Source organism: Megachile rotundata, chromosome 10, assembly GCF_050947335.1.
Source record: "Megachile rotundata isolate GNS110a chromosome 10, iyMegRotu1, whole genome shotgun sequence".
NCBI classification, from domain to species: Eukaryota; Metazoa; Arthropoda; class Insecta; order Hymenoptera; family Megachilidae; genus Megachile; species Megachile rotundata.
Window position 1 is genome coordinate 7,035,578 of NC_134992.1, and position 22,568 is coordinate 7,058,145.

Genomic DNA, 22,568 nt, shown 5'->3' on the forward strand with positions numbered 1-22,568 from the left:
TTGCCGCCAAATCTTTTCTCCCGGCCGCCATGTTTTCTCGTTCCTATAACCTCCAAAAGACACACAATTAACAAATGAAATTACTATTATATTTAAAGTATATCTAAAGTAGTTTCATGTAAATTAAAACGTGACTTTGTTTGTCATTTCCGCCACAATCAACCGCATCTGTTTATGTACGGAAAACAAAACGAGCATTGTAAATTCACGCGATTGCGCAAGAAAAGGTAAGAAGATCTACGCAACGCCATCATTTAAACGCATGATGAGAACATCTAATCTGATAATGGAATATCGCGAGAAATATGATATGCAATTAAATATTGTTCGCCCGGTCCAGTTCTGCTCGATTTCTTTTCAATGTGGAGGAGGTTGCCTCGTGGGAATTAGAAAACGCTTTTTCCACTTTTTCTGGTACAATATAGTTTCACATAACACGATTAACGTAGTAAATAGTAGCAGAATATAATAAACATTCCTGTCGTACAAGACTTTACTAATATTTATGTACTATTGTATCTTGTGAGCATATTGTTAACCTCTATCAGAATAGTCGTACAATTCCAAATGTTAATTTTTAATTAAGATATAGAAATAGAACTCTGAGAATGTAAAGATACATTTAAGATTATGATAATTATATAAACTAGGTATGCTACATTTATTTTGAATAAACGAGAATTAACTTTCGTCTTTAATTCAGAACTTGAGGACGCGGCGACGAAAACAAAATGGCGGCGCAGCCTGAAATGGCGGAACGTTCATGCAACTGCAATCTAAATTAAAATTATAATCGCAGCGCCTTGCAATTATGATCTAAAATAAAGCTAAATATTTTTAATATAAAAAGAGCATGCGTATAATATACGAAAGTAGATAAAATTGAAATCGTGTCAATGAACACGTTCATATAATCAAAATCGATATAGCTGCGAGAATAAAGCACGAACAGAAATTCAGTGAACAATATTGTTGAAATTATTAACGAAACTCCCGTAGCGGTAATAAACTATTCGTTGACTATTTCGTTATGTTCTCGATTTAATAAATCCAAACAAAGCATTCGTCGACCATAAAGCTCGGTTCCCGCTAAATTACACAAAGCGTACGTATACGTCGAGGTGCTACGGTTACGCGATCAAATAAAATACACGTTTTATCGTGCGGACGACAGTATTAATTAGCTGATGTTCGAATATAAGTTATCAATCGCTTTTCACTAACTCCTGTATGAAGCGTTTCAATGACCAACAGATATCAAATTGCAGACGTCGGTAATACACGATGCACGCGCTGATAAACGTTGAGTTGTTTTGAAAATTTGCCAATTGAATGAAATATTGTGGACAATAATTATTGTGGCGCCATCTGTTTTAAGCTTCGAGTGCAGTTAACGAAATTATAAACTGTGCTTGTTCTCTTACTTCAATGCTGATTTCTATAACCTTGTCATTCTATCGTTTGAATAGCGAGTTTGTATCGTTACGCTGAAAATTTTGAGAATTCAATATAATACATTTTCATGATAAATAATTCACATAATCTATCACTATTTTGTAATAATAACACGACACATTATGTGTAGAATACATTGAAAGTTTTGAGAACTTACAACAAAAATGTACATTTGTTTCTGTAGTATTGTTTATTATAAAATTTTGAAAATTCAATAGACATTTCAGACTTCATAATTTTCTTCAACAAAAATTTCGTAATACAAATATAATGTTCAAAATCCTAAATGCAGACTGATATAGTTTGTACAAGTGTACAGTTCTTACAGTGCCATTTTCGAATTCAAGTACAGCTGTAAATTGCAATAAACAGTTCATTTTTTCCTGTTAAGTATCAATACCTTATGATTATATTTATTATGAGGACATTAGAAGTTATACATTTTCCTTCCGAATTAATGGAATTCAAATTTCGCAGTTTCGTCGAGTCTCGTTTGGCGGGAAGTTCAAAAGAGTAACGTCGCGCTTTTCCCGCCAAGGCGTGCGGCGGTCGGCGTCGGTTCACAAAGAGTAAACGCGCGAAGGCCTTCAACTGCCGCCTAAGGTATGTGAAAGGAGAGTTCAGAGATATTTCCTTGGCTAATGCACGAGGAGGAAGAGGGAGAGACGGTCGCGCGACCGAGCCAAGAGAGAAACGAGCGATGGAACGAGGATCAGCTGTAACTCGATAAGGACAGAATCCCACCGTGAAAGAGGGAACGAAACGGGAGGGGAATAAAGGAACAGCTAGAAAAGAGGAAGAACGAGACTTGGTAGAGTATTCATGGAGGGGTGCGAGGAGAGAACAGAGAGGGTAAATTTATCTGTTGGCGCCGCACTGCCGAGAGGAGCCCACACTCTCGTTCACGGTTTTACTGTTTCCAGTCGCGCCGTTACGCGAAACTTTTAGCCCTATCACCCTTTACTCCCTTTAACACAACTTTCGATTAAATATAAACGAGATTACCGCAAGAATGCGGACTGTCACGTATTAACCTCAAATTTCTTTGGGTTGTGTCACTATTGGCTGTTAGTCATCGAAGTCACATGCTTTTGGTCGAATTTGATGATTTAGAAGAATTATCAGCAAGATATGATAATTATACACTTTCTCTACTTTGGGTACAACTTCTGACTAAATATGGACACAATTTACAGATGAATTTCTAGAGGAATCCATATTGCTACGATTTAACCTCAAATTTTTCTTTTTTTTCAGATTGTGTCATGACTATTCGTCCATAGTCATTAAACTCTTCAACTTTTCATTTAATTAATAGTTAGAAAATTGCAGGATATAATTTTATTAAATACAAACGAAATTATAAGAATCTATGTTATTACTTTGCCTCGAATTTTCCATTCTGTGCGTAACGTCACAACTCCACTTCAATCATCAAATTTAGACAAGTTTTTGATTGAATCGATCAATTGAAATAATTGTAAAGTATCATAGTTACAAACACGCATACAATCATTTTATAAAGTCTGGAACGTGTACGCGCGTCCGACGTGTTGGCAGATGACAGCAATTCCCGTTTTATTGATTCCTTCACCAAATCACCAGACGCACTTGAAATCTACTTTCTTTATACTAACATTATTTTATGTATCTACTATTTTTAACGAAGGTTTCTGTTTCGAATAACAAAGACAAAAAAGTTTGTGAATATTTTAATTTGTGCAGCATTTCCTGTGCGTTGAAGTGAGGATGTAATCTTCGAAACAGATTACAAAAACCTGTGTAATGAAATTTGCATAATACATATTCTTCAAACAAAAACTTGAAAATGCATGACTGCAGAAGCTTGATTAAATAACAATTTTTGTACCGTGTTTAATATACAGGGTGATGCATTTAAATCGATCTCCGAAAATATCTACGAAATTGTTTGCAATCACTGTTTTTTTCATTTGCGTAAAAATGTTTTCATAAAGTACACAGGTTGGCAAAACAACTTTTGGTGAACGTATAAAACGAATGAATTTTAGGTTATATTTTACATGAAGTTTTTGTAGATTATTAACGAAAAATTGTATTTCACAATTTTAATTAAAAAGAAGTGTGGACACCTCATTAAAGTCACCCTTCATAAAATACAGTGTCAGTAAAGTTACAGTTTGTAAAATAGAAAGAAACATCAAATTCACTATTTACAAAGTGCAAAATTATTAAAGTTTGTAAAGCAAAATTTCAGTAAATTTGCTGTCTATAAAATAGAAGTCATAAAGTTATTTATCTAATACGAAATTATTGAGGTGACTATAAAATATAAATCACAAAAGATTCACCGTGTATGAAGTGAAAATGTGTATAAAATCAAATTCATATACAAGCTACAAAATCTGTAAAAAGCGTGATCAGTCCATTAAAACATGATCGTAGCATGAACGACTGGTTGGGTCCGCGTTCGTGTGAAAAGTTTCGGCGTGACCGGCGCCCGTACAATAACTCGCAACCTCTAACCATGTGAATTATAACAGGATGCAATGGCATTAAGTTATTACATTTAGCGGTGCAAATGGGCAGGCACCATATAAACCGTTTCCGGTTGCAGCACGAACTCTCGTGCATCGTGATTTCTCTGGCGCCAGAATTTTCTCACATGACTCTTCCCGTCCTTCATGCGCACCCTCACTTAGTCAATATTCTCGATTAACCAATAATTCCCGAGTCAAAAAGAAGAAGCCGGTCTATTGAGGATCGGGTAACATCGGCTGGATTTTTCAATAATTGAAAAAGTAGTAAAAACCGTGGGAGACGCGCGACAATGACTCGCGCCCTCTAGCCACGTCCCAGCGGGTCCCGTCGCTCTGTTTTCGAATCTTCGTGTTTTCCCGCTCGAATGGATCGTAACCACGAAAACGCGTGTATGCACGCTCGAATAGAGCCCCGTATATACTCCAGAGGACGGGGCAAATCGTGGCGAACGACGCAGTGTGCACGGACGAACGAGACGCAGAATGTTGGCAGCGGTAAGACAACGAGGGTACCGAAGGACAGAGTCATTGAAAGAGAGCGCAATTTACAAGCTATCGGAGAAAAAGAGGAGGAGATGCCACGCGCCCGACGAGGAGAACGCAAACAACGAGAGAGAAAGAAAGAAAAGTTTTCTCGCTTTGTGCCCGTAGGCCATGTGTACGCCTGTGTCCTGAACCAAAGAACATTATCTGCGCGTGCAACTGCGCATGTGGCACACTGCTGCCCCCTACCCAATCCACCATTTCCTCTTCTCTCGCTTCAGCGTCGTTTAACTCTCTTTCCCGCCGGTACTTTGATTTTTTCCTGGCTTTTGTCACGCGTCTGGATGTCAGTCTGTTGTACGATCCTGTTCCTCTCTTTTCCCAGGCCGGTATTTTAGTTCGGTTGACGAGTTAATTGAAAAGGAGAGTGTAAGCAACAGGGAACGAGAAGGACGGAAGGGAACGGGCGAAAATGGTCATTGGCAAAAAGTAAACTTGCGACGCGTACCTTGAAATGGACCCGTGAAGGGTAACTCACGTGGCGGTGACAGGTTACGTTACCAGATATTCTGAATGGTTCATTTCCTCGTTGGACTTCGGGATATTCAAAGTGGTCCTTGCGATAGGGATATTTTGTGTACGCTTCAGGGAAAATTGCTTGTGGACTTTGGGCGCGTTAGGGGAGGTTTAGATCGGGGGATGTGTCGGGAATTTTTTAGCAAATTTTCAAGGAACCAAATTTTTTTTAGCTCTTCAGTTGGCAAGTTTTCTTGGTTCCAAATTGCAGACTACTGTATTTCTTCAATTTTATTAGATCTACAAGTTTATACACTCAGGGTACTAGACCCTTATATCTCTAGACCCATATCTTATGTCCTAGCCACATTTGTAAAAACATTAATGTCCCAGGTCCTCAAATTCATGTCTCCAAATTCATAATTCATCTTCAAGTGTTCAAATCACCAGAAGCCCCGAAAACACAGGAAGTTGAAGGCTTTCCTTGTTTAGTGTATTGCTCCTAGGATTCACCCTCGACTGTACTCTTCCTTAACAGAGTTGTACCCTTCATCGTATGCACCCACCATTTTACATGTATTAGTTGTTCCTCTAAACCCTGCTACAGTTGTTACAGCTTTTATTATTGATTACAAAGGATGTGTGAAGACTCTTTCTACCAGTATCACCATTCGACTACTATGTCCTAGCCCCACTCGGATGACGCTTGTGTGAACGCGGCAACTTTAATTTACATGTCGAAGCCATTACACTCCCACGAAAGTGTCAGTAAATCTGGACCCGAGATTCCGAAAATCTTCCACGGTGACGAGTGTCGCGGACAAGGAAGGTCATCGTGAAATTCCTATAAGGCGGTCGGAGTAGCGGCGCAATAGCCAGCCGGGTGATGCCGGTTCGCAGAGGTGCCACGTTCTTCCCTCTCGCACTTTGTACTCGTTAAGGTCGCCGGTGCAATGGTCAGGGGCAAAGGCATAACTAAGCGGCTACGTGATGCTCGGCCAGTGGCTGCGTGTGCACGCGCGCCACGAAGCGAAGTTTACAGTTAGCCACTTTAAAAACACTGGCCGACCGAGCAAGAAGAACACGGCGGACGGAACGCGCGAAAGAAGAGAAGAAGAAGAAGACGAAAGAGAAAAAAGACGGGACGCGCGATCGTGGCGCCCCTGGGTGGGGGAAGGTACAGCGGGCAGAAGAACAGGAGGAAGGGAAAAAAGGAGCAAGGCAAAGAGGAACGCGCAATCATCGGCGTCAGAGAGCGTTGGTAGGGGCGTGAAGGAGAAGGAGATACTCGGGCGGGGGAGGGAAAAAGTGTCGAGGGACGAAGGGAGGGACACGGACTCTATAACGAGACAAGGTTGGGAGGTCATCGGTTGTTTGGTGCGACGAAGACGAGCGACGCTGGCATCAGGCCATGAGAAAGAAGGCTCCCAGGCATGCTCGTCCTCTCGCTTCTCGGCAGCGAGTCCGACGCGAGAAATGCTGAAGAGACAAGCCGAGACTCGCGTCTCGTCGCTCCGACGACACTGGAGACGCTGGAGGGACGAGGAGATTGCACGCGTGCAGAAACGAGAAGAGGGAAATAACGACGGGGTAGGGAAAAAGACGGAGACGGTGAGAAGAGACCCAAAAGAACCAGACTTTGGCCTGGCTGCTTGGCTCAACCGCTTCGACGGTTGTTCCTCGACCGAGCGAGCGAGGCGTTTGCATGACAAAGACGGGAAAAAGGCCATCGTGTTCTGCGGCGGAACGCGGAGCGCGAAGAGGTTCCCCGCGTGCGAAGGACGACCGTAACGCCGCATACTGGGAAGATTCCGAAATTCGACGGTAACACGCGCGGAGAGAAGTGTTGGAAATAGTGTCTCCGTTTTGAGAAACGACGCTGAGAACATACGAGCGTTATAGAATCCCTACGACGATGGACTGCGTTGTCGGATGGAACGCCACGGATTTGGGAATTTTGAGGATTTTGAGAATTTAGGAACTTGGAAATTTGGGAATTTGGAAATATAGGGATTTAGGAATATAGGGATTTGGGAATATAGGGTTTTGGGAATACAGGGATTTGAAGGTATAGAGATTTGAGAATTTAAGTTTTAGGGATTTGGGGATTTCAAGACTTGAAATTTTAGGAAACTTGGGATTTGAGGATTTGAGAATTTAAGAATTTGAAAATTTAGACTTTTGGGAATTTTGAGTTTTTAAGATATGGAGTTTTATGGATTTGGAGAATTCAGGATTTGGAATTTTAGGAAACTGGAGATTTGAGAATTTGAGATCTTGAAAATTTGAGGGTTTGGGTATTTGGTGATTTGAAGGTTTTTGGATTTGGAAACCGTAAGAATTCGAAAATTTAGGAAATTGAAAACTGAATATTTGCAAAGTAGATTTCTTCCAAAATCGCGTTTTAAACAAAATTGGCAAGCAAAGGAGTTTTTCCCTACAGTAGTTCCTATTCAAGAGAAGCGTACGTCAATTATTCATATTACAGTATCAGCAGAGATTAGATGTAATAAATGGTAGTCGAATACGATGATTTCACTATTACGTCAGCACAAGCTGAAGATAGGGTATGATGCCATTTCGGTCCTTTGCTTCTTCACCATTTTAAATGACTTCTTTACGACTACACATAGCTAGGTTCTTCTAGATATAAGCTCGCAATTATTACCAATTCTTTTTATATTTATATTGTGAATTGTCGTATTTAATACTTGAGATTCAAATTCACAAATTTGTTCTGGTTAATATTATTATCCATTGCAAGATGATTGCGTGCATATTATCATCCATACAAGTGAATGTTGCTTAAGATATCTTTGGCAATATAAGAGGAGGATACTTAATAGATGATGAGACTAAGAACTGTTTGCTTATATTGCCACTTCTATTACTGCTGTATCAACATTTATGAATTGCGTTATGTTACTTCATATTCGCGGAACGACAGTGTATCGTGATGAACAAATGTAGCGGATATGATGGTACTTTTAATATAAATTCATATAGAAAATTAATAAAAAAGCGTGTAAAGAATAATTTAAGTATTATATAATATTGCTGAATATACTATTTTGTGTTATAATTGTTCACTATCGCAAATAAATAACATTATATTTGGTTATAGCATGTTACATGAGCGTCGGCCATTTTTATTAGTTCATAAACTGACCGTTAGGGTCGTATGTTAAATATATTACTTCGTCCCATACTCCTTCGAGTACTTTTGTACAAGGTTTTCTGTTATCACCTCAACTGTTCACTCAATCATTTATGACAAATCTGTTTAGTAATTTGCCCTTAGTGACTCAAGTAACTTAACCTTAGATAAAATGAACAAACACTATCATTGACTAAAGTATGTACTAAGTTAACCAAAAATATGAAAGTCTACCTTGTCTATCTTGACTTACAACTAAAATGGACGTCCAGAAAGTTAAACCTTTAAATTCTAACTCTTCATAGATTCCTTAGCTTTTTAACAAGACAAATGATATTTAAGATGATATTGTTAATAATAATATTAAATATTCGGTACAACTAACAATCCTATATTAATAACTTTAGCAGTGTCCCAGACGTTTCTAAAAATTTAAATCAGTCGACTAACATAAGCAATGCAGTTTGAGACAGTGTGTAAGAATGAGGTCACCTATGCACGATTAATTGCTGTGTCTTCGAAACAGTGCTGTAGTTTATAAAATAGTGACGTGTCTAGACCTGTTTCTGCACAACTATAGGTGCATAACCTTTTTGAAACACGCGGTATAATACTATTTCACGGTGGACGGAGACACGTGAATGGTATTATCATTCGAATGCAGCTACAGGGCGTAGCCGAGTTCGTTAAATTCCGCGGGAACGTGGAATGGCAATGTAGTAGGTTTTATTCGACAAGTAAACAACAATTTACGGGTATCGCGGAGCTATGCGCGGATATTATAGTTCGAAGAAAATATAAATTACGTTCTTCTGCACTGACAAGAGAAACTATCAAGTTTCTCATCAGGATATAATCATCCATAAAGGCTGGCCCAGGATTATGTGCATGCTTGAGAGTAAAACTCGCGCAAGAAGTTGAGCACTCTCAAAACACTGTCCACTTCCAATGAACACTATAGTTCCTTACCTGATTTTTAAAGCAAACTGAACAGTTATTTCGACATAGCGAATCTGCAAACTTAGTAGAGAAATCTTTCGTTTCTTCATACAATTGTCCATAAACAGTTTACAGACTGTCTGCGTACTAGCTACGGGTTGTTTGCGGACAATGTATGCAGATTGTCTGTAGACAATGTCTGGATGAGCCTAAACCCTGCGCCCTAGACTCCTGAGCCTCGAGCCATCACGTGACGGCTTAACAACAAAGGGATCCTTACACTCATACTTTTTTATTTACTTTCAACGTTTCGGAGGAACTTGGTAACAATTTGTCTATTATTTCAGTTACTCTACTAATTGTTACTGTTGAATTATTATTACTGTATTGTTTAGAATTGTATTTTACAATGTATTTTGAATTATTACTGTGTCAATACTTCACTGTATTATTACTTTTATTGCTTTATTGTGTTATTACTATTATTATTACTGTTGTTATTATTAAATTATTATTACTATTGCATTATTATATTATTACTGCTATTTTGTTCCACTGTCATGTTACCATTTTACTGTCCCACTTTTATTATTAATTGGCTGAAAACTCGTAGCTAAATTCATAAAGTAGATATCAAATTACAGCTACATTTTATTATTGCACTATACTTAATTATTATATCCCTGTCTCTAAATTTCAAGGTCTAGTTAAAGAGAAAGTAACACAAGAATTAAACTTCTACTGACAAGAACAAAATAATTAACCCAATAAATATGCAAAAGACTAGTTAATTTTGTGGATTCGAAGCTATCGGTTCAAGGTTCACATTTTCCCTCCATCGTGAAACTTCGCTTACGTTCGATTTCGTCAATCGAAGCCTCGTGGCGTCCTCATGGCTCCGATTCTGGTTTCCTCCTGGAGTCTCGGCGAGTTACCGAAGAAGAAGGACCGGTTCCAGAGGATGCTCTTACCTTTCGTTCTTCGAGAAGGTACGCGTTGCTTCTCCGCAGTCCGGCTGTGCTTTCTGTTCGCTGCCCGCGCATCTTCTCCTCTTCAGCCCCCGCTCCACCGGCTCGATCTTCTTTTTCCTCTTCGTTTTTCTTCTTCTTCGTCGCCTTTCCCCTCCTTCTGCAGTTCGTGTTCGACGTTAGCCAGCCGTGCATGCAACGGCCCCTCCCCTCCGTCGATCTTCCTCTGGATAATTTATTTTTAATAAAAGACCAGCGCCATCTTCGCCATCGAGTGCCATGGGAAACTCACCGTGCCGGTTCGTTTGCAGTACCCCTCTCAGAAGGGATCCTTTTCACGGACGATCGATTCCTCCAGCTCTGCCACGAGGTTGTCTTCTTCGTGCAAGGTCCCGACCTTGCAACTTGCACCCAGCAAGTCCTCCGGCATACCACCGTCATTACGGGTCGCTAGCGACCCCATGAAGGTACTCGCCGATAACACCAAAATCTCTGAACTACTACATTTCCGAGTCTGCAGATTCCCAGATTTCTAGGTTACTAAATTCTTAAACTTTCATATCCCTGGATCACATGATACAATTTTAACTACAAATCCTTGGATCACAATATTTCAAGGTCATCAAGTCTTCGAATTTCTATATCATTACAATTCAAAATTTCTATGTCTCCAAATGTTGAAAATTTGAAATGTCAAAATTCTAAAATTTCCAAATTACAAAGTTGCCAAAGTTCCAAATTGCGAGATCTTCAAATTTCTAAATCCAAATATTTCCAAATATGGAAATCTCCAAATCCCAAATTTCCAAACTCCCAAATCCAAAAGTCCCTAAACGCCATGAATTCTCAAATTCCAAAGTCCCTAAATTACCCAAAATACCTAAATCCGAAAATTCCTAAATTTCAAAATTCCCAAATCTCAAAACCCTTCAATCCTAAAATTCCCAAATTTCAAAACCCCCCAAATCCCAAAATTCCCCAAATCCCAAAACTCTCCAAATCCCAGAACTTCCTAAATCCCAGAACTCCCCAAATCCCAAAGCTACCCAAAACCCAAAATTCCCCAAATCCCCAAATCCCCAAAGCTACCCAAATCCTAAAACTACCCAAAACCCAAAATTTCCCAAATACCCAATTCATTCTCCAAGACTTCAAAAATCCATAAAAATGAAGAAACGAGAAGATAACTCTCCCTCGGTTACCATATTTTCCCTAGGGAACCGAGGCTTTCTCTCGACTGTTGCTCATGTTACCTTCGGGCTCCAATCGATACACCATAGTGATTTCTTGCAAAAATTATATCTCCATGCTTCGCAATGCTAGAGTGGCTCCCTCTGCTTTGCGCTAACCGCTTTGAATCCGCGCAAATGAGCGGGATTGATGGCGGAAAGCACGCTACCGGTAAACGAGCGGTTCGCCTAACTGCGCACACGTGAAGCGGAAAGAAACGCCGGTAGGAATCGGTCGAAGGAATTTAACCCTGTTCACGGTTCAGCGTCTACGCTTCGCTGTATGGTGTCACGTGCCTGACGGGCGAACTGCACACCATGCAAATAATCTTATTTGGTGATTTGCTGTTTTATGAACCATGTTTTTAGGTATTATTCTAGACTGACCAAACTAGGTAAATTTCATTTGGGGTGGTAATGGTAAATAGTATTATGGTTGGTAATAGTAATAGTATTACATTTTACAGTAATTTTGAAAATTTTCACTTTTTTATTATTTTGGAGCATTTTATTGTTTGAGTATTTTAAATTGTATCGTGATACAAGTAATATGTTGGATAAGTTTTTGGGGGTATATATGAAACATTATATTTTAAGTAGCATCTAGATAAATGAGATGACAGTATGACGTCTTTGGAACAGTATTAGGTATTTTAAATATCATCTTGCTGAATTATCATGTTTGGAAAGTATTTGAAATATTATGTTCCTAATAACAGTTATGTGTATAAGATAACAAGATATATTTTTTAAGTAGATTATCTTTGGAACAAAATAGAAGATATTTTGTAACTATGTTATCTAACTAAATTACATGTTTGAAAAGTATTAAAGAAATTTATTTGAAACATTTCATTTTAAATAATATGTAGATATGTAAGATAACAAGATAAGATAAGATTAGATAGCAAGATAATATTTTTTAAATATTATCTTTGGAACAGTTTTGACTACATTAATTAACATCCAGCCAATTAAAATTATGTGTTTTAAGAATATTTGAGAAAATTATTTGAAAAATTTCATTTCAAATAATATCTAGATAAATAAGATAACAAGATACATTTTTTGAATATGTGATCTTCAGAATAGTCTTAACCATTTCCTAATCAAATCAAATAACATATTTGTAAAATATGCCTTATCTTGTGTAGCTAAATGCCATTTGAAATATATCTATAACATTTTAATAAAAATTTTATTTATTTTAACGAAATACAAAAGTTTCACCCGCAACGTTACATTAAAGCATCATAGGATACGGTTTACAGCCACATTAATTAAACACTTTTAATTAAATTAATTACACACTTTCAATTAAACTAATTGAACACTTTTCATTAAATCAATTAAGCCCTTTTAATTAAACTAATTATATACTAATAAATTAATGATAATCGAACACAATATATTGGCAATTCTCCTGCATCTACCATCTTAAAATATCGTCTAATTAATTTCTTAATTATCTCTGTCACGAATTGTGTGCTTATATATTCCAAGCTCTCAACTATTCCCTCAAAACATGCAGAACGTAAATAATATCGAAGAAAATAAAAAGTGCGGACGTTAACTATAAATTATGAGCCACCATAATTGATAAGATAGAAAACACGTTAACAAACGGTATTAATATTGATGGTCCCATCCATTGGCAAACTTATGTGTGCGTACACCTATGTACACACATGCGCGTACGTGTCGTGTAACAATGGGGTGGCAACGTTATCGATAAATTACCATTACCGTTAGTGCCACTGTTGGTTACGTTATCGTATGGCATCTCTATTCGAACGATGCGCCATACCGATAGTCTACTTACCTTTCTCACCTGACGGGAACTAGACTCGATCGTTTGCAACATTATTTCGCCTTCTTTTAACGCCGTTAATTGAGATGTGAACACTGTAAGTTGCAGCTCAGAAGAATAATCTTAGATTGTATTTAATAGAGTACGTTCTGTAATACGTGATGCAACTGAAAAGATCATGATTTCACACGAATAAATAGATCGACTTTATTTTTGGGAACATTCGATACGCAGAATTGTACCGGCGGTTGCATGAAGTGTGTCAACGGAAATCGGTTTGAAGAAACTGAGGTTACTTTGCATTACTGATAAGGTTTCAACCTTTTAATTGTAGGTGTGTTTTTAAAGTACGTGCTAAGATTATAGTTAGAGGTATAATGTGTAAAGTAGCTAATTTTTGCTAAGGCAGTATTTATTTATTCTGAAGGATAAATTTTAGGAAAAGTTAAATATGAATGTGGAGATGGGAGTTTTCTACTGTTTGTGTCAAATGTTCATGTTTATGAAGTTTTTAATTTTTATATTTCCAAATCAATAAATTTTTAAATTTCTATTACTAAGGTCCTCAATTCTCAATCCTATCACTAAGTTCCTCAATTCTCAAACCTTCAAATCCCCAAGTATCTAAAATTCTAAATATTTAAACTTTTAAGTTCCTAACCTCAAAATCACCAAACTGAGACAAACTCCCAATTCTTCAAGTTCTCAAATCTCAACATTCCTAAATCTCTAAATACTCAGACTCACAAATTTCCAAAATTCCTTATATCAAAACATTTAAGATCTCAAATCTCACAATTTTCAAATTGACAAATTTCCAAAGTTCCAAATCTCCAAGTCCTTAAAATTCTAAATCCCCCAATCTTTAAAATTCCAAATCTCCAAAACCTCAAGCTCTCAAACTCCAAAATCCCCGAATGTCCAAGACTTCAAAATCTCCAAACACTAAAATTTTCAATATTTCAAGATCCTAAGTCCTCAAATTTCCAAATTCCAAAAATTTTAAATATCTAAACCTTTAAGTTTCTAACCTCAAAATCACCAAACACAAATTGACAAACTCCCAATACCCCAAACTCCCAAATCCCTAAACTTCTAAATGCCCATACTCCTAAATCTCCAAACTCCCAAATCCCCAAATTCCCAAATCTCCAAATGTTCACGACTTCAAATCCCCAAATCCTCAAATACCAAAATTTGCAAATCCTATAATTCTCAAATCCTGAAGTCCTTAAATCCTAAAATTTCCGAATCCCAAAACTCCCTTATTCAAAAATTCCTAAATCCCAGAATTGCTAAATCCCAAAATTCCCATATTCTAAAGTTCCCAAATCCCAAAATTCCCGAATCCCAAAATTCGCAAATCCCAAAATTCGCAAATCCCAAAATTCCCGAATCCCAAAATTCGCAAATCCCAAAATTCCCGAATCCCAAAATTCGCAAATCCTAAAATTCGCAAATCCCAAAATTCCCAAATCCCAAAATTCCCAAATCCCAAAATTCCCAAATCCCAAAATTCCCAAATCCCAAAATTCCCAAATCCCAAAATTCCCAAATCCCAAAATTCCCAAATCCCAAAATTCCCAAATCCCAAAATTCCCAAATCCCAAAATTCCCAAATCCCAAAATTCCCAATTCCCTAAACCTCCAAATCCCAAAATTCCCAAATCCCAAAATTCCCAAATCCCAAAATTCCCAATTCCCTAAACCTCCAAATCCCCAAATCCCCAAATCCTCAAATCTTGGACACTTCAAGTCCCCAAACTCAAATGATATATTGCTACATGATACATCATCTTCCTGAAACATTGGACTTCAGTAAATCAATTGCTTCGCACTTTCAGTAAGCTAAAATTTGTTGAAAATCCTTTTAACGAAACTTTGGGACCAGCGAAATTTTCGATGAAACGGGAAACAGGAGTTCGTAATAGTACACGCTGAAAGCTTAATTCCTTCTAGGATGAACGGAAACGAACGTTCGGACATAATAAATCAGCGTGTCGCGGTAGCAGCTTTTCGAACGAGGCACTGATGGATATTTGACCCAATAAAAAAGACACTCGAGCAGGATTTTAATATCGTGAATCTGTCAGAAACAACGCCTCTACCGCGTCACCGCACGATTAATAATTTATTATCTGTCTACTCTGTTGGACAGGAAGTCGCTCGGCCCATCGCTGTATTACCTACTGTGATTTCCGTTTAGGATAAATTTTACGTATAATCGAACGATTTTTGGAGCACGAACGACGTACGATTATTTCTGAATTGAAAGATACAGGACTTGTTTTGAAAATAAAATAGTTTAGTGACAGTTTGCATAAATTTTTTATTTTATGGACGCTTTGGGAATTTGGGGATTTTGGGACTTGGAATTTTAAAGATTTGGGAATTTGGAAGTTTGGAAAGTCAATTTGAAAATTGTGAGATTTGAGAATTTTAAAGTTTCAGTATTGGGAATTTTGGAATTTGAGAACTTAAAGTTTTGGAAATTTGAGGATTTAGGAATTTTAGGAGTTTTAGGAAATTGGAGTTTGGAAACTGGAGAACTTGAAACTTTGAAGATTTAAGGATTTTGGGAATTTTGGAGTTTGAGAACTTGAAGTTTAGAATATTTGGTATTTAAAAATTTTGTTGGTCTTTAAAACTTAAGGATTCGAAAGTCTAAAAATGTGAGCAGCTATCTATAAAATTGTGCACTTGAAAATTTGAAAATTTGACGTTTGTCAGTTAAAAAATTTCGGAATTCACTAAATCGAAAATTTAAAGAATTCACTATTCGCTATCAAACCTGAATAGATGAATAATAATATAGTATACCTTCAGAAAGTAGATGCTCCCGTAATGTAACGCCTTCACTGAACCGTGCATTGCACCAAAAAATTATCGAAGTATTTTTATACGTTGGTTAAACTTATTATCCAATAGGGATAGAGAATAATAGCCATGTGTATTCCGAGATGTTACGTAGACATGATCTCGTCCAGAAATTCGGCGCGTGAAAGCAACACGGCCTAAATTTAGAAAGTAGCCAGACCAGGCTCTAGCCAACTAGCTAGAGCAACTTTCATCTTGAAGTCGTCGACTCTGACGCTCTTGAAACGTTGCTTCTTATTCTACTAAACAAAATTTTTAATATTTTGAACTTCATTCGATTGTGTATCTCTTCATGTATACACATATTAATGTATGAACATTAATTTCATTAATTTCTTACTGTTATTATTGTTGTATTATTTTTTCAAAAATTACTAATAATAGGGAAGTAAATATATGTATATGTATAATATACTTAATAATGAAGTAAAAACAATAATAATTTACACAATAATTAAGGTAAAAATAATAATAATAATTTACTTAATAATTAATATTTAATTATTTTATTATTTTACTATGTTTGTTATTATTTTATAATTTCATCGATATTAGGGCTGATTTTCATTTTCATCTTCACAATCTGAAAGTACAGTCTTTTACGTAAAGTTCCAATATTTTCCAATTCACTTTCCGACTTGCAGACATTTTCTTTGTCTACTCCATCATTATGAAGTTCAACTTCATCTGATCCACTTTCTCCCTCACACAATTCACCATCCTCGACAACCAAGCAATTAAAATTTTAAATTACTATAGAAAAACCTTGTCGTACAAATTCTATGTCTGTAAGAACAACAATAAATCAATAAAACAAGAACAGTAAATCATGAAAAACAAAACGCAAAATATTGAACATCGATCAACTACACATTTGTAGTAGAGACAGTTGTTACTTATTCATTTGAACAAGAACAATTGTACATTCACTTTTTGCAACAATTCAGAGATTTTCGTTCTCCCATTTTTAGGGCTTGTATCGTTACATAAAAATGAATGCTGTCCAGCAATCATGGTGTACAAAATGGCCGCGTGAAACATCGATGGCTATGTTACATCGCTGTCATGTTTCTGTTCATGCTGTGGCGGTACAATTTCATAAGGAAACATTTAGAGTAAATTTTCTAATTACTTGATTTTTAAATCTTTAAACTTCTGAATTACTTGACTATAAGATTACAAAATTTCTACATTAATTTGTGAAGTATTTCTAGACTACTTGAGTCCCAAATTTTTAATTTTCAAATTACTTGACTTTTAAATCTTCAAACTTCTGAATTACTTGACTATAAGATTACAAAATTTCTACATTAATTTGTGAAGTATTTCTAGACTACTTGATTCCCAAATTTTAAATTTCCAAATTACTTGATTTTTAAATCTTCAAACTTCTGAATTACTTGACTATAAGATTACAAAATTTCTACATTAATTTGTGAAGTATTTCTAGACTACTTGATTCCCAAATTTTAAATTTCCAAATTACTTGATTTTTAAATCTTTAAAATTCTGAATTACCTGACTATAAAATTACAAAATTTCTACATTAATTTGTGAAGTATTAAATTTCTAGACTACTTGATTCCCAAATTTTAAATTTCCAAATTACTTGATTTTTAAATCTTTAAACTTCTGAATTACTTGACTATAAGATTACAAAATTTCTACATTAATTTGTGAAGTATTTCTAGACTACTTGATTCCCAAATTTTAAATTTTCAAATTACTTGATTTTTAAATTAAGTTAAATTAACGTAATTACTTAATTTTTCCAAATTACTTAACTCCAGATAAATCTATTTAAATATCTAATAAACTTCGATTTATTTACTTTTCTACTTCCCGCCAAAATAAAACTGGTACTGTTATAAGTAGCCATGATATTATTTCGATTCTGAATGAAAATAAAATGCACCTGGTATATGATACTGGCGTAGCCATGATATTTTGATTCTGAATGAAAATCCACCAATCGCTGTAAATCTCCCAGTAAAAAATGTCGGAATTTTCAAATAAAATTGTGAAACTTGATTGGTTCTAGTGTTAATACCCTGAATACACTTCCGCATTTCATAGCACCGTATGTCGCGTGCGAATTAAAGCAAAGGCAAATGATTGATGACGCTCAGAGAATGCAAAAGCGCCTAAATCGAAATTAAATGACAGCCTGCCAGTAGCGAATCGGCCGCGAAACATCGCTCTCATCTATTTTGATCCGCGATTTTTCTTCGATCGTATGCGCCGAAGTACGCAGAAGAGTAGTTACCGGCGAAAAAACGAAGACGAGACAGAAACATGACGAGTAACGGGATTCGTAGTAACGTTGATCGCAAAACGGTGAAACGTTTTGCTCCCTCGACACAACGGCGAAGAAACAGTTCCTTCTACGGCATACTAATCGGTACTCCCTATAAAATGCTTTCACAACGCGCCATGACTGAAATTAACTCGTCGAGAAACCGTTCGTTGCAAGCGTACAGCACACAACGAATGCGCATGTTTCAGTGCAATAGCCTTCTTTTCGATGAAGAGGACTGAGAGAGGTGTCTAAATGTTTGCTTCTGTTTTGGGGGAATGAGAGATATTTCGACATATTTTACTTCTTGAGTTCTTAGGGTCTAGAGTCTTTAGGATTATAGGTTTTTACAGGTTTTTAGAGGAGGGCAATCGACTGGCTGGATAAGGTTTTTACAGCTTCAAGTTTTTAAATTACTTGATTTTCAAATTTTTTATTTTGTATTTGGTCATTAAAATTAAAAAATTTCTAGATCGATTGATTTGGTAACTTTTCAACCTCTAAATTACTTGATTTTCACATTTTTAAATTACTTGATTTTAAAATTTCCAAATTACTTGATTTTCAAACTTTTAATTTCCAAATTGATTTGTAAATCTTTAAATTTCTAAATTACTTGGTTTTCAAATTTCCAAATTACTTGATTTTCAAATATTTTAATTTCCAAATTGATTTTTAAATCTTTAAATTTCTAAATTACTTGGTTTTCAAATTTTTAAATGACTTGATTTTCAAATGTTTTAATTTCCAAATTGATTTTTAAATCTTTAAATTTCTAAATTACTTTGGCTATAAAATTTAACAATTTCTAAATTGATTGATTTCTGAATTATTCAATTTCTAAATTACTTGATTTTTTCATTTTTAAACGATAACTTTAAATATGTTTAAATGAACGTATAATATACAAAATTTTCAATTTCAAGTTAAACAAAGAATTCGAAGTAACTTTAATTTTCAAATGGAGATTTGAAACATTCAAACGAGGAATCCATATTCAAGACCATCACTGATTATTCAAATATTAGTACAAAGAGTTCAATTTCTAAATTATTCAGAAACTGCAATTGAATAGTGAATTTGATTGAATAATGAATGTGATTGTCAATTGAATAGAGAATTCAGGAATTTTCAGATATTAAAATAAAGAATTTAATTTCTAAATTATCCAGAAACTGTAAATATTCAAATATTCGAGTGAATATAAAATTTCTAAATTTTTTTGAAAATTCAGTAAATTGAACTTACTCAAGTATTAAATTTAAAAATTCAGCTTGTAAATTACTGAGACATTGCAAATATTCAAATATTTAAATTATTGTAAAATCCATAAATTTTCTCAACGTTTACGAAATTTTTCAAATATTAGAACAAAGACTTCAACTTCTAAATTACTAAAAAATAACAAACATTGAAATATTCAAAAATTCAAATTATTGTAAAATTAATGATTTTTCCTAAAATTCACAAAAATTTCCAAATATTAAAACAAAAACTTCAACGTTTATATTATCCAGAAACTCCAGTATTTAATTTTTTAAATGATTGTAAAGTTCATGAATGTTCTCGTTGCTCTAAAAATTATTCAAATATTAAAATAAATAATTTGGTTTGTAAATTATTGAGAAAAATCAGATATTCAAATTTTCACAACATCTCAGGAAAGTCTGAAAGCACTATAGTCTTTCAAAAATCTTCGCTCTCAGAGCGTTCGCATAAACGGAACGAACCCTGCCATTCTCCCCAACCATTGGCAGAGATTTTCGCTTAGAATCTACCCGTTACGTAACGTAAGTACAACTTTGGCGACCATATTCGTGCCATTCTGCTTCTACCTTCAGTTTCGATAGCAAAGTATTCGCTATCGTCCATCAGAAGCTCGTGCTGTTCCAACAGCCGTAGACACTCGATCGATACACTGCCTTGTTCTGAAAATCAACAAAACAATCTAATTTTTTTAATCAAATTACACAAATTCAGTCAATGTATTTTATTAACACTAAAATTACCAAAGTGTCTTATAAGTTTCTTATTTTAAATTGCAAAATTTGTTAACAAGTTATTACACAAATTTAATCTGTGTCTCTCATTAACACTAAAACTACCAAAATGTCTCAGTAAAGTTTTTCATTTTGATTTACAAAAATTAAAACAATTTTTAAAAAATCTATATCAATTTTCATCAAGGTGAATTAATGTGTATAATTTATGTTTTACCATTTTTTTAATCATTCTTTTTTAACTTCATTTTTTATTTCAAATTAAGTACATTAAATTTAAATTCTTTAGTGTAAATGGATACGTAATAATTGAATTGTTTAAAAATAATCATATTTCACTTCCATATGTAAGTTTCTTTATAAAATTTAATATCTCACTAAACTTCTGGATAAACGAGTTTTGAAATGTAACAAATCGATATGTGAATAGCATTAATTTTAATTTATTGTAATTCTAGAATATCATGGTTAAGTATGAGTTTCATTAATAATTCTTCTGTGAATATTCTATTTTCTGACGTCCCATTTGCCATGACTATAATTATGGTATAATTAAAATCAATGTTTTATATATTAATTTATTACTTTATTGATATATTAAGTTATATTATAAAAGTTTGTGATTTATATTAATTAATTGAACATCATGATACAAGAAAAATCTTTGAAGTAGTACATAAAATACTTAATCGTAAGTGCAACGTTTTAAGGTTTTGACTAATAGATTATTTTGATTATCATCGAGAAGTAATCTATATAAAACTTAAAGGAGTTATTGCTTGTACAAGGATTTCGCCTTTTTTTCGATCGCATTGTTTAGTTCATGGCCGATGGTGTAATTAGATAACATATATCAAAGAAGGAGAGGAACATGGTTCGGTGTAAAGACCCTCTAATCAGAGTCCCGAAATAGTTAACAAGGTTAGGTCAGTAACGCCATTTTTCATCGAAAATACCGCGAAAATCAATTTGAGTATTGTATAATTTTATTGAGTGACACTAGTTGCATAAATATTACATTTTTATTCAAACTTTTTGTATCATACGCCACTACTATTTTCATTTATCAAATTTAAATTGAAATTTCTGAATTCTTAAATTGTCAAATTTCCAAATCCCCAAATTCTCAAATTCTCAAATTCTCAAATCTCCAAATCTCCAAATCTCTAAATCTCTGAATCTCCAAAACTTCAACTCTCTAAATCTCCAAATCTCCAAGTCTCCAAATCTCCAAATCTCCAAATCTCCAAATCTCCAAATCTCCAACTCTCTAACTCTCTAAATCTCAAATCTCCAATTCTCCAACTCACTAAATCTCCAAATCTCCAAATTTCCAAATCTCCAAATCTCCAAATTTCCAAATTTTCCAAATCTCTAAATCTCCAAATCCCCTAATCTCCAAGTCTCCAAATCTCCAAGTACCCAAATCTCCAAATTTCCAAATCTCCAAATTTCCAAATCTCCAAATCTCCAAATTTCCAAATTTTCCAAATCTCTAAATCTCCTAATCTCCAAGTCTCCAAATCTCCAAGTCTCCAAATCTCCAAGTCCCCAAATCTCCAAATTTCCAAATCTCCAAATCTCCAAATCTCCAAATCTCCAAATTTCCAACTCTCCAAATCCCCTAATCTCTAAATCTCCAAATCTCCAAATCTCCAAATCTCTAAATCTCTTAATCTCCAACTCTCCAAATCTCCAAGTCTTTAAACCCCAAAACGTACAGATCCCTCCATTCCCAAATTCCCCAAATCTCTCCCTCCCACTTCTCTAACATCCAAATCGCCAAACTACGAAACACCTCTAAACCTAACTCCAAATTCCACTTTCACACCTCTTTAATTCCCCCCTATAAAAATCTCAACATCCTCAAACTTCTTAATATTCCTCCTACTATCCACTCCGCTCCGCTATAATACTCATTTCACCTCCTCCGCCCGTTCAAAATAACGACTCCCCATAAAAACCATCTCCCAAAACTACTTCCACATCCCTCCGCACATTCACAAATCAAACTCCGCGGCCCGCGTTCAAAAAATGGCGGCGCCAATCAAAATCGATATCATCCGTTATTTGAACCACCGTGATTAGAGGCCCGGAAACTTTTCGTTTCGGTTCTTTCGAAAAATCGTTACTCCGCCGAAAAAGTTCTGCTTGCTTGGTTGGCGCGATTAGGGTGAAAAAGTGAGGGCCACGGAGCGACGGGAGGGCAAAAGCGTCATGGAAAAGCGGAGCAACAGAGAGAGGCGGAAAGAGAAAGAAAAAGAGAAGAAGAGGGTCGAGGAGAGGAAAGACAGAAACACGAGAGGTGGAGCTTGGTAC

General features: G+C 35.4%; 2 protein-coding genes across 2 annotated transcripts in view; one reads left to right on the plus strand and one right to left on the minus strand.

Annotated features, from left to right (window-relative positions):
- The window catches only part of tara (SERTA domain-containing protein 2 taranis), a 247,096-nt gene that overhangs the window by 11,266 nt on the left and 213,262 nt on the right, over positions 1-22,568 (plus strand). The window lies entirely within an intron of this gene.
- On the minus strand, positions 9,710-10,577 carry LOC105663000 (uncharacterized). Its single transcript, XM_012289612.2, has 2 exons — positions 10,330-10,577; positions 9,710-10,263 (listed from the first exon to the last, which is right to left on the minus strand). The coding sequence occupies exons 1-2, from the start codon at positions 10,476-10,478 to the stop codon at positions 9,960-9,962; spliced, it is 453 nt and encodes a 150-aa protein (XP_012145002.2). The 5' UTR covers positions 10,479-10,577; the 3' UTR covers positions 9,710-9,959.

Bases quoted from the DNA above. Each gene is read 5' to 3' on its own strand.
- LOC105663000 (XM_012289612.2), bottom strand. From the start codon at position 10,478: ATGACGGTGGTATGCCGGAGGACTTGCTGGGTGCAAGTTGCAAGGTCG. The intron at 10,264-10,329 runs GTGAGTTTCCCA...TAAATTATCCAG, and splicing joins ACTGCAAACGAACCGGCACG to AGGAAGATCGACGGAGGGGA.